The sequence below is a fragment of the Aulonocara stuartgranti genome, assembly GCF_965226115.1.
Source record: "Aulonocara stuartgranti genome assembly, chromosome: 18".
In the NCBI taxonomy this organism is placed as follows: domain Eukaryota; kingdom Metazoa; phylum Chordata; class Actinopteri; order Cichliformes; family Cichlidae; genus Aulonocara; species Aulonocara stuartgranti.
The window spans coordinates 19,751,048-19,764,245 of record NC_138954.1 but is presented as its reverse complement, the minus strand read 5'-3'; the positions used below and the strand labels follow the sequence as shown (position 1 = coordinate 19,764,245).

General features: G+C 38.1%; 1 protein-coding gene across 2 annotated transcripts in view; it reads left to right on the top strand.

Moving 5' to 3' along the window:
- tnn (tenascin N) overlaps positions 1-13,198 on the top strand; it is a 41,601-nt gene that overhangs the window by 16,257 nt on the left and 12,146 nt on the right. For both annotated transcript variants that reach the window (XM_082513740.1, XM_082513739.1), the window contains exons 7-9: positions 577-759; positions 2,339-2,428; positions 12,183-12,446. In XM_082513740.1, the coding sequence (XP_082369866.1) occupies positions 577-759; positions 2,339-2,428; positions 12,183-12,446 (537 nt within the window). The remainder of the gene's footprint in view (positions 1-576; positions 760-2,338; positions 2,429-12,182; positions 12,447-13,198) is intronic.

Here is a 13,198-nt window from a genome sequence, read left to right as displayed (position 1 = left end):
CTTGAGGTGTAGTAGATGTCACAGCTTTACAAATAGCTGTAAAATGTTAGTCTACAGAACTGCTCAAGGATCGTTCTCGACTATTGAACCCCACATGACTGTGTTTAATTTGTGTGTCCTGCTGGGTGATATGTTAAACTAGTTTATCCTGACTTTATTATGTGAATGCTGTGACTTTAAATGTGGGAAAGCACAGAGTACGCAAAGGTTACTTTAGAAAACATCAATAAACCTTTATATGCACTTTTCTAAGATGACGCTGGCGATGTCAAAAAAAAAAAGAAAAAAGAAATGCACCCATGAGTGATTTTAATATTTGTTTCATGCCAAATACAAATATTTGTCTATTATTTGGTTATAATATCTTGCAGATGGCCAGAGGCGGAATTCTTGCTTGGCTCTCTTTCCTAGAAATGTCACATTTCAGTGTGCTGGGAGATCATTGTCTAGCTCGGGGACATGTGGAAGCAGAGCAAGGCAGATGCTTCTGTTTGCAAAAGCTTTAAGGCAGACTTCTAAGTTTGAGCTTCATGTCTGTACACTCAGTTCCACCTAACCTTGTATCACCTTTCCCAGATGTCTCAACTATTGATGGTATCCGAGTTCTTGGCCAGACAGAGGTCTCTATTGAGGTGGACTGGCAGAACCCTCAAGCTGAGATGGATTACTTCAGGCTTACACACACTGACCCAGAAGGGCAAGAGGAGGAGCTGAAGGTACAGAGGAGCCAAGAGGCGCGCACCAAACACACTATTGTGGGTGAGTCTTACAAGTTTGTGAACAATGTACAAAAGTATTTCTCGAACTGTTGTGCTATTAGAGTAAGCTATGGGTTCTAAGCTAATCAATAAGAAGTAAATAGTCCCGTAACCTTGTTTCTTGAATCTTGAATTGGACGCTTTTGGACATAAATCTTGAAATAGTCATCCAATTTGATTTAAAATAATCTTCTGGTTTTACTTTGCAATTTATATTGTAAAAGTGCTACAAAAACTTACATATACAGACACAGTTACTTTAAATATTCAGTTCAAATTAAGCTTTAGGGTAAAAATATTAATAATGTTGGAATATAAAACATGGAACATGACATCATCTCATAAACACACAGTATACAGCAATGGTAAAAAGAAGGTATGCTCTCTGTCCGTTCAAGCGTTTTACATATCACGAAACAATAAACAATTATTTATTTATTATCAGATCTTAATTAGGTAAATATATAACTGAGATGAACAACAACACATGACATATTAAACATCATTATTTAATTCACAAAAACCAAAATGATTCAAAAGCCAAAGTGCAGAAAAACTAAGTTCAGGCTGACTGTTTCAGCCAAGCTTTAACTGTTGAACACATGGCCTCACATTTCTTGATTTCTGTGGTATACAGAGGAATTCCTGGTCAAATCAATGACTTCAAGGTGCCCAGATCCCATGATTCAAAAACAAGTCAAATAATCAATCCATGCTATGACTGGTTTTCACCAAACATGGCTCTAGGCATCATGTAAAAACATCTCGACATCGTCTGATCTGTCCAAAGGACATTGCTCCAGAGGTCTTGTTGTTTGTTCAGATGTAACTTTGCAAACATGAGCTACGCTGCCATGTTTTTTTTTTTAGAAAGAAGACTTTTTCTTCTGCCAAGCCTCCAAAACAACCCATGCTTGTTCAGTCTTTTTCTAATTGTACTGTCATGAACTTCAAATTTAACATGTTAACTGAGGCCCGTTTGTCTGAGAGCCAGCTCTTGGGTTTGTTGCATTGTACGGTCTGGCCTTGGGAGGGGAATTTGCTGGATGTCCACTCCTGAGAAGATTGGCAGCTGTCTTCAATGTTTTCTGCTGAATCATCTTTTTCACATGATGCACTTGGATTTATTTGGAAAGGACCTTCTCAGGCTGAATGTTTCCCCTACTTGGCATTGTATAAATTAAATACACTACTTCTGCGATTTGGCTTAAATTTTTGTTAAAATAAATAATGACAAATAAATAACTAATGACATGGGTTTATGTCTCATATTTTCTAGTTCATTTGGAGTTGTATATGACCTGGTAAGGAGCAGAATTTCTTTCATATAATTTTCTGATATGTAAAACTGATAGAGGGTGAATGTTCTTTTACCAGGAAAGTGGGTATAATATACATTTCATGTAGTCTAATAGAAAAGGGATCCCATAATTTAAGGATTTGATTGAGAAAAGTCAGAAAAGTAATTTCTACTTCTACTCAAGATTTTCCTCAAAGTTTGTAAATCCCTTGTTTTGGAGCATTATATCAGAGACTGATGGACATTTGCTTCTTTTAAGACTAACTGTCTCTTCCCACAGGTTTGTATCCAGGAACAGAGTATGTCATCTCAGTGCAGGCCATTAAGGGAAACAATGGGGGCAAAGCTTCTTCTGTCACCGGTGCCACAGGTCAGTGTCAACACATCAGCATTCACGAGTTGTTGAATCTCATACTGCTGTGCCTTATTATCAGTTAGCATAAAGTGGGCCCAATTTTCTCAAAATTGACTGCTGCCTGACATTAATTGCATTGAGACTGCATTTCTGCGACCACTGGAGAAGTCTGACTGTGGATGACACTTAATATAATAGATCAGCCACTCTTGGAACAGAAAAACATCAGAGAAACAGCGAGGAAAACCATATTCCACTTAGTTTTGAATTGGGTGTACCACCAATGAGTGCGCTTAGCTCTTGTTGTGTCACCTATAATTCACCTGTGGTCAGATGCTAAGAGGAAAAACACATAATCTGTCAGACACAAAAAATGCTATGGAGTATTATGCAAACTGCTGTTACCATCCTTACAGAGCCAGTGATAACATTACAATGAATACAGCCAGCAAGAGGCAGGATTGTGGGTTATGGATGGAGGGCTGGAATTTACAACCTAATAATTTGAGCAATCTTTAATGGTTGTGGTGAGCTTGGTCACAGAGGGGAAACATGATATGAATTCTGTAATGACTATGAGATGCTCCCTGACAGTCAGGGTGAGAAGGTCCATGATTTACAGAGTCTGGTGTTGTTGGATATTAGCATTTTGGTCTTAGCGTGAGTCGGACTGGTTTTAGGACGTGATGAGGAATACATTTTTACTCTTTACTTTCACAGCCATTCTTGACATTAAGTTGCTATATAGTTATAATTTAACAGACAGCCAAATGCTCCACAGTGGCACATCAGGTTTTCAGTTTCTCCCATTATCTTCTTTTCTGTCTCTCATTCACCTTCCCATCTTTCCTCCTCTCTTTAGAGATTACTCACTTCTAAAGCTTTCTTCAGTTTGAAGTCTGTTCATTTTGGGTGGGTGAGTTGTTATTTTTGTTTTTTTAGACACTGAGGCAACCAGTTTAATGGTTTTTAGTCATCAGCCTTAGCAAGGTATTTTCAAGACTCACCTCTCATCTTTTGAAGACAGTCAGGTACTCAAGAACTCATGTCTTCACTAATCTTTTTTTCTGTGTGTATGCCACTTACTTTTGCAGCAACTGCATAAGTGTGTGTGCGTGTATGTGTATGTGTGTGTGCGCGAATGGGCTAATCTACACCAGACAGACAGTGGCTTGTCTCCACTCCAGCAGCTACAATCCTTCATTTTAGGTGTAGCACGAAAAGGCTTAGAGGTGATTGAAGAGGATACTCCTCAGCTCTGTCTGGCAGAGAGGATGTGCTAGTTTCTCGATGACTGGCATGGCGCAACAGAGAGCACAGTCACCTATTATCTCGCCGAACATGCTGTTGCCTTTGGGCAGCGGGGTTATACACGGGAGGAGATAAAAGGAACATGAGGGGGGGAATATTGAAAATACACAAACAGAGAGGAAGCTGTAATAAAGAAGAATAAGACACTAAGTGTTGGCATTAGAGCTAAAAAACCAGAGTCGAGTGATAAATCAAGATATTTATAGGGGGAATTAAGAACAGGAATAGGACAGGATATAAAAACAATGGGTCATAAAGAAACAATTTATGGGACATTATGTAATGCGTTATTGGGTAGGTACTTCTAAGACTACAGCTGCCATCTTACATATTGTGTAAGCGCCACAGTTGAAAGGTTTCCCCACTGTTGCCATCTGTCCTATGTGCCTTCTCATCGTCTCTTTCGCAGTGTCTGTCACGCATCACAATTGGCATCCTGCTAAACTTATTTTGCTGTGGCTCCTTTTATAGTTGTTTACCTTCTGCACTACTGATAACAAGGTATTACATAGCAAATAAAAGAATGAGAGTGGATATTTATAGCTGGGCCTCGTTATGCACTTCCGGTGTGACTTTTATGTTGGATTTATGTTTATGTTGCGGAATATGCACAATTTTTGGCTGAATGTTTTCATTTTATTGCCACCAATGACAACATACGAAAAGAGAAACTGAGGACCAGACTTGTCATCCTTACTATAACCTGTCCAAAGCTTAAGAGGCATATAAACACATCATACCACAGCTGCTACTGCTGATTCAGATTCAATAAAGTCACCACCAAGGCCTTTATAACAAAAAGCAGATGGCTTGACGTTCGAAGATGGGTTGAATTTTCCACTCAAATGTGTCCATCGGAGGTTTTTGAGCCAGCTCTTTGCGTTAGACAAAATACAAAGAGCTGGAAAAATGTCAAATGAAAATGTGAGAAGAGACATTTTATAAAAGTAATGAGGATTCAAAACAAATTCCCGAAAGGTCAAACTGGGAATGACAGATTTTGTGTAGAACTACTCTTCGTGTGTTGATTCAATTGGAGCAGCTGAACAGCTCTATGCACCTATTAAGTGTGAGAAAAAGATAATGTTGTTTGTAGGTATCTTCTTAATCTTGGTGTAGGTTATTGCATCAGTAGCATTGATGTTTGAGCCTGTTATGCTCAAAAGTGTGTTGTTGTTTTTTTACTTTTTCTAATATTCATAATAATTGTAATTAATTTTAATTAATTAATTTTTTAATTAATTTTAATTTATACGTTGCACAGGTATCTTCCAAAATTGTTTAAACATGAACAAAAGAAAAATCAGGATCTTTTAGCCATTGTCCATTGAAATTTGGGCAAATTTTCTCAAACCTACTATATAATTTTGCTACAAGAATTGTCCCTTATAACACAGAAAATGCTCTATTTCTGCCACAGATTCACACAGACAGTAACACAGATTGATTGCTTTTATTCCACGTTTAACAATCATGCTTCCATGAGTGGTCAGTGCCAGAAGTTAGGCTGTTGTGTATAATCTGAGGGCTGAACTAAGATCACAGTTTGTTTTTCCCTGAAATATGTCCATGTTAACAGTGTACTGTATTTTCTTGTTGGAACATATTTGGATTATTTTACAGTTACAGTGGTGTTTACCTTTAACCTGTCATTCAGAAGAAAGAAAAATTGTTCTCTTTGTGTATTTGTTAAAACTTACTTACGGCTGCCACGTGGAGTGAATAAATTATGAAAGGATAGTTCATAACGTAAAAAAGGGAGTTTCACACAATTCATATTATATGTAAGGACAAAATATAGGTATGTTGATAAGTCAGTTCTGTCATTAAGAATTATGAGTTACTTAAAGCACATACAAGTCGTTGGGCAAACATGCTAATAAACTCAACTAGGGCATAGATCAAGCCTGACATATTGTAGTCTCTGAATGAATGGAGCTCTGTTGCTCCATATGTAGCCATACTGTATGGCTTTCACTGTACAGTGAGGCTGTGAATCTGTAAGGCTCTAAATGATGAAAGACAGCCTACTACTGAGTGCCTTGTGGTCAGTGTCTGCTGAACATGTCACCCATAATGGATAAGTTGTCCTCCAAATGGCCGTAGTCGCAGCTTGTGTTGTGTAGCCATGTAGTCACTGACGCTGCACAGCTAGTGGGGTAGAACGTTTGGAGTAACTGGATCCATCATACAGAGCAAATGCAGGCTTGGAGCACGTAAGAAAACGTATCAAATAACTTATAGAAAATGTCAGACGACTGAGGGATTGGACTTGTTTGTTCAGAGGGGAATAAAGAACATTAGAAAAAAGAAAATCCAGTGGTGGGCAGTAACTTTAACACAAGAGAATAGAGATAACGAACACATTTAATCAGCGTACCAGTGTATGATTCTGTATTTTCATTTGTTCTTTTTTTATATGCTGTACTTAAATAGGCATAGACATCTGCAACCTTTCTGCACTCATTCCTGGCTGAAGAATTGTGAAAAGGTCTGACTTTTATAGTTATCATCATATTTTGCATTAGCTCACCATGATGAATTCTTCAGGAATTGATTAGAATTGTAGTAATAATAGGAGCAATAAAACACTATAAACAGACCTCACTACACATAAACTATGCATTACTGGCAAACTGTACATACAATTGTTTGCAAAAATGACTCATTCTGCAACGATTTTCCCCATTCAGTGTTGTATAGTATTGGTATTTCTGCTGTCAAATTTCTACTAATGTTCTATTAATCTTTTAAATACTATATTCTGTTTATTCTACAGTCGTGCATCACATTCAGTTAAATCATGTGGTCGCTCTCCTGTGAGAATCAGATATCTATTACAAAGCACAGTTTGTACATTTGTTCAACCAAGGTATTTCTCTGGTTTAATTAAAAGAGGTTTTTTTTTAATTAAATTAGAGGTGACTTGAGATCCCCTCTCCATCATAAGTTCTGATTCAAAGTCCTGAAGGAGATATTAAAATCTTCTTTCGCAGTGCAATCTAATAAAATTAGGGGTGGGTTTTTATAATCGATTCATCGATTAAAATCGATTCTGGCTTGGATGACGTAAAATCGATTCATTAAAATCCTGAATCGATTTTTTAATATAAATTTATTTTGCCCAAAATGCCAGAATCTCTGGTGACATCTCACAAAATTTCAAGAACCACCAAACAGTTAAGACAGTAAATGAGAGCAGGTACACGGATTCTGCACATAGACTTAAACACACAGCGCAACCCGCGGATCAGAATCAGTTAGATGTCGCCTTTCTCACGGTCGGGGCTGAAAGCCGACAGCTCGCTGATTCTGATCTGTCGGCGGGTCCGCGCTTTGTGTTCACGCCCTTTATGCGCCGATTCTAAAGCTGTTAGTTTGATCTCTCTCCAAACAATACTGACCGAACCAGCAGCAAAAGAAGATCCAAACGGTTCACATAAAATCGTCATGAATTCACTCTGACTTTTACTGTTTTGCTTCCACCGCGATGCACAGCTCTCTCTCTCTCTCTCTCTCCCTCTCTCTCTCTCTGTACTTCAAGAACAGTTTCCCTTTCTTCATTATTCGCTTGCTTGTTACACAAGTCTACTGTTGTTTACAGCGCTGTCGCACACTGTTTTTTTCCCTTTTACATTCTTCCGAAAAGAAAACCTCATTTCTGCTGTTCAATACTGAACAAATTTAAACTTTTTAAAATTATTCAAAATGCAAAACGCTTAACGTGTCTCTAATAAAACTGCTGTAACTTCAGAGGTAATGTTCATATGTTGATTAATGGTTTTCTTTCGTTTTTGATGTACTGCAGAATATTTTTATAAATCCCAGGCCAGGAAAACCTTCATGTTTTTCTGTTTTATCTTCAGCTACTTTGACACAAAGGCATCTGCTGTGATGCTCACACCTTTGATAAAGTCTTGCGTGTGTCAGCTTCCTTTTTATTGATACAAAAATATGTAAATGTACTGATCTGAATTATAATATTTCTGACTGTCAAAATTTCCCAGATTTAAATCGAATCGAATTAAATCGAATCGTGGATCGAATCGATTCGGGACCTTGTGAATCGGAATTGAATCGATTCTAGAAATCAGTGACGATACCCAGCCCTAAATAAAATGTACATGATAACTGATCTGAAAGTAGAGCCAGGGCAGATTGTCTAGCGCGCCAGTATCCAAATCAATTTCCAGTCAAAAACCAGAGGTTTATCCACAATGTGCATGTGGAAGCAGCTAGAAAACTCTGCTGGCCTATAGATTTAATTGGAATCAGAGTCAAGCGGAGTAAATCCTGGTTCCAGAGACAATAGCCAACTGTGGACACACGATGGCAGTAATTTAAAGGCAGTAAGACAGGTTCTATGGCAAAATGCTATTTAAGATGAAAGGAGAGAGACTACGGTAAGTTCATTTTTTTTATAGTGATTTTCTGATTTTATTGGAAAGGCACTGCCAGCCTTGCTTGCCCTAAATGCTACCGCTATGTTCTAAAGGAGCTTTGTTCAGGTCACATAGCAAATAATTGAATAATGAATGATGAAAAGAATGAAGATATTCAAACTGACAAGTTCTTTCAAGTGTTTTAGATCAATTCAAAACGAAAAACATTTTTGCACTAACAGGCTTTATATGTTGTGCCACATGCATCATATGTTATTGCCTCACACCTCACAGTTACTGCCAATTTCCAGAATGCAATGACATCTCCCTGGTGGTGCATACTGCCACTTCCTGTTTTTAGGTCATGCAGTTCTGGTGCAGAACTGACATTATTAGTCATTAATTTCAAAATGTTCTTAAATGTTCAACACTAAGCTTGTTTAGTGTTTTTCAGTTAAGGTGCTTAGAAAAGTGAATGACCTCTCATTTCGAGGCCTTGGAGGAAACACACAGCTCTAATAAAAAGGAGCTATTATAAATTCTTTCTGTGGTTTAGCTCATGACAGGCTGTCAGGCAGTGCAGCCACAAGGACAGGGAAGTGACAGAGGGAGAGGAGAGGAGAGACAAAGAGGGGATATAGAGTTAGACAGTTGCACACTTCCTTTCTTCTCTTGGATGCATCATCAATCAGTTTTCACGATGCACACTGCACACTGACACAAGAACGACCTCGACTCAACTGCTGCCACAGAGGAATAATCCTAAATGATGATTACTTTCACATTTCCCTTCACTTCCTTTGTGTCTCTCCTACTATGCCTCTGTGACTTTATTTCCAGTCTTACTTTCTTTGTTGCTCTCCCTCTACACTTTCATGATGAGTACCTCGACCGACCCCAGAGCCCATCCAGACAACACTCACAGCTTCACCAGAGTCTTGTATGCATCCTTCATATTTCCTCGAGCCACCGAAACAGAAGCTCGATGTTCTGGTCTGCTTGTCTTTCCTCTACAGCTCATGCATTACAGTGCAATGAACAGATCAGTAACCTAGGTTGCTTTGATGTTACAAATTCTCCTTTTGTTCATTTTTTTTAATCTTCAGCATCCATTAATAAAACAGTAACAGGCTTATGTACATTTCTGTTGGATAAAAATGTGTATCACGAATGTGCCATGTTACAGCCTGACCTGCTGACTAAAAAGGCGAGACAGCCATCAGTATTTGAACGGGCTGTTTTTCAGGGGTCGGTGAAACCTTTTAGAATCGCTTGTGAAATGGTCAGAAAATGCCTGGCCGAACACATTTCCTGTGTCACAAATTGTTGGTTTTGGAAACAAAACCAACAATTTGAACTTCACCTCAATTTTGCCAGCTGTGTTGAGGTAAGAAAGTCAGCAATTTGAATGTCTCTGAAGCTGTCTTCAGTTTTTATTGTTTTTATTATTCTATTTTATTGTCTCCCCCACTCTTTTTTTCACTTTCTGTGCACACATCAAGAAAAGCACAACACATTGTCGGTCTTCCAGGAAAGACTGTGAAGACTGCTAATGTCTGATCTGACAGCATCATAGTGTCCTTGCTTCAAGGAATGTCTAGAAGAATGCAGGGCTGCAATGTGGTGTTAAATCAGCTAAAGTGAACTAATGGGCAAGAAGTCTGTCTATCAAATCCATGCGCTGGTGGCTAAGTGGGTAATTATAGACTACTTACATGTTTCTAAGAAAAAAGAATAATGGTGTCTGCAGAAGTTAGATGATAACTTCTTAAAGTCCTCTCTGTATAACCCTTCAATTTTAATGTTCGGTTTAACAAGTGTTAAGTACTGTCTATTAACCACAGAGATCTTTCTGGCTCTTTCTCATCAACTGATGTTTGACTGTTAGCAACAGCCCTCATCACCTCATCGGTGGAGTTACTGTGACTATATCTTACACATTTGTGATGCTTTCAGTTTTGAAAAGTCTGCCCAGCATTCATACACATAAAGTACACCACAATAACCCTTAATAAAAAATTTAAAATATTTGTAAAAATATAAAACCATAATAATCAAATCAAATCAAATCACTTTTATTGTCACATCACATGTGCAGGTACATTGGTACAGCACATGCGAGTGAAATTCTTGTGTGCGAGCTTCACAAGCAACAGAGTTGTGCAAAATACAATAACATAAACAGGCAAAATATACGAATGGCTAAATCTGAAACTAATAAATATATGTATAATATATAATAGTATATGCAAAAAAATAAATAAAAAATTTCTGGATGTGTATACTAAATGTTTTTCTACGTGTGTGTGTGTGTGTGTACACATATTTTACAAATTAAATAGAGTCAACAATAAATAAAATATATAAAAATATACAGAGTTGAGACATGTGCAAAACAGTGGCGTTACTGTACAGTATGGAGTGCATAATGTTGAAGTTCCAGTAGTGAAGGTGAGGTGTCTATGACGTGTTCAGCAGTCTGATGGCCTGATGGAAAAAGTTGTCTCTCAGTCTGCTGGTACGGGACCGGATGCTGCAGAACCTCCTTCCTGATGGAAGTAGTCTGAACAGTTTATGGCTGGGGTGACTGGAGTCCTTGATGATCCTCCCCGCTTTCCTCAGGCACCGCTTCCTGTAGATGTCTTGGAGGGAGGGAAGCTCACCTCCAATTATCCGTTCAGAGCACCGCACTACTCGCTGGAGAGCTTTGCGGTTGTAGGCGGTGCTGTTGCCATACCAGGTGGTGATGCATAAAATACACTAATAATTACCAATAACTAAAAAAATTATTGGCTATTATATTGGCTATTATAAAAGGCACTGACAGAAAACCCAGGTCATGTATTTATGAGGATTTACTTCAGGGTTATGTTGTTTAGTCTTGTAAAGTTTGCCAATAGACCCTGGCTGATGTTGTCCAGGTATTCTACTTTTCTTATTATATAGAGTTCTTTTTTTTTTTCATTATACAACCTTATCAATATTGATTGCCATAGTCTACAGCTATATGTTTCTGTAGAGACCAATGTCAGTGATGTTGTGAACTCTCTAGCAACTGACATTAATAGATGGATGACAACAGTTTTTTTCTTTTTTTAACTTAACAAAGACAAAATGGAAAATCTTTTAATTGGCTCAAAAACCAAGTTTATTTATAAGTGAGCAACAACAGGTGACACAGTAAGATTTCAAGTAAAAGGTCATGGCATTGTTTGACATTCTGATTTGAGCTTTAAACCCTGCATTAACTCAAGGCAGCTTTCCTTCATCTTAGAAATATCGCCAAAATATGACTCTCCTGGCTCGCCACGACTCAGAATTTTTTTTCATTTTTAGTAGACTGGATTACTGCAATTCTCATTTTGTTGGACTTCCTAAAAAGATTATCAGTAGACTGCAGCTTATCCAATACTCTGCTGCAAGGTTATTAAGTAAAACGAGAGAATAACAGAGCACATCGCTCCAGTTTTAGCAGAGCTACATTAGCTTCAAGTATCTTGCAGAACTGCTTTAAAAATACTCTTACTTAAATGGCATTGGACCATCTGGACCATCTTATATTTCTGAAAGTCTGTCACTTTATATCCTGGCTCGCACTCAAACATCCTCTGCTGCCAAACTCTTAGATATACAGTATTCCTCACAGAGAGAAATTGGGGATGCAGCTTTTGGTGTTTATGCCCCCAAAATCTGGAACAGACTATCTCAATATACCGAGGAAGCAAACTGTGCCAATAATGTCAAGAAACTCTCAACATCACACATTTAAATCTGGCATTTAGCTAGTGTTTACATTTAATAAAAATACCACTTCACTGCTTTACCTTTAAGTGAGTTCAGCAGCCGTATTTAGTATTCTGGTTCAGAACGTGCAGTTTCTCTACAGTCCCGTCTGCTTCTGTTCCTTCAATGTTTATTTTCTTTTTCTATATTTTTTATGTAGAATTTCGTCTTATTCATTTAGTATCCACGTGTGGGATGTATGTGGATGCATATATGAACATATTTCTAATGGGTTGTTTGACTTTTTCAGCTCTTTTTGATGCTTTTTTTTCTTTGCTTTTTTACGTCTTCAGATATTGATGCTCCAACAAATCTCGTCACTACCGAAGTAACAGAGGACACTGCAACAGTCTCCTGGGATCAAGCCCAGGCTGGAATAGAGGGATACATGCTGAGTTACACTTCTGCTGAGGGATCCAGTTCAGACATCTCTGTAGCACGTGATAGTACCTCATACAGGCTGATAGGCTTGAGGCCTGGAGTTCTCCATACTGTCTATATCTGGGCCTATAAGGGAGACAAAGTCAGCGGAAAGAGTTCAACAGAAGCTGAAACAAGTAAGTGCTGAAAGGGGAAACATTACAGTAGAGACTGATTTGATTATTTGGCTGTCCGTCATTGAAGACTCCCACAGAGGAATCATATTTTGGAGGTCAGCTAGGAATATCTACAAAGGTAAGGCAGAAAAAAGAAACTCTTATCCCCTCTTTTTTTTTTAACAATGGTGCTGAAAGTGTAAACAAATGCTTTTATCTTTTGTCTCTTTTTTACTGATTGCACAATAGCCTTTGATTGTCTGAAAAGTGATCAAAAGCGCAACTGTTCTTTGCTGCCTTTGAACTTGGAGCAGTCTGTGAACTAAAGTAAAGGTTGATTTTAGGGTCTCTTTTTCTTAAGCTCCTTTATGTACGACCTTAAAAAACATACAGATAATTGGTCAATTACTACCTCTTGATCTTGTGCGTGCTAGGTTGACAATGTGTGAAAAGCATTAATATAGACATTACACACTTAGCACACCAGCCCCTCTTATCCATCTGCCAAGAGTGGAACTTGAACTCTGTGTGAAAAACGCTGTTTAACATAATTAGGTGGTACACCTCATTTAAAAGCAGCCCAGTTTAGCCTCGGGTTGAATGTTCATAAGAAGTTTGAGCAGAAGCATTTTGCTTGGTCAACAGAGCAAGACACTTCTCATGTCTCTTAATCTGGCTGTTGTGCAGATTAGCAGCTGTTGCTGTCTGCTGGTATTGATGTTTTTGGAAGAAAGTCAGCAGAACAAGAAGTATGAGTGCTTTAAAAAATATCT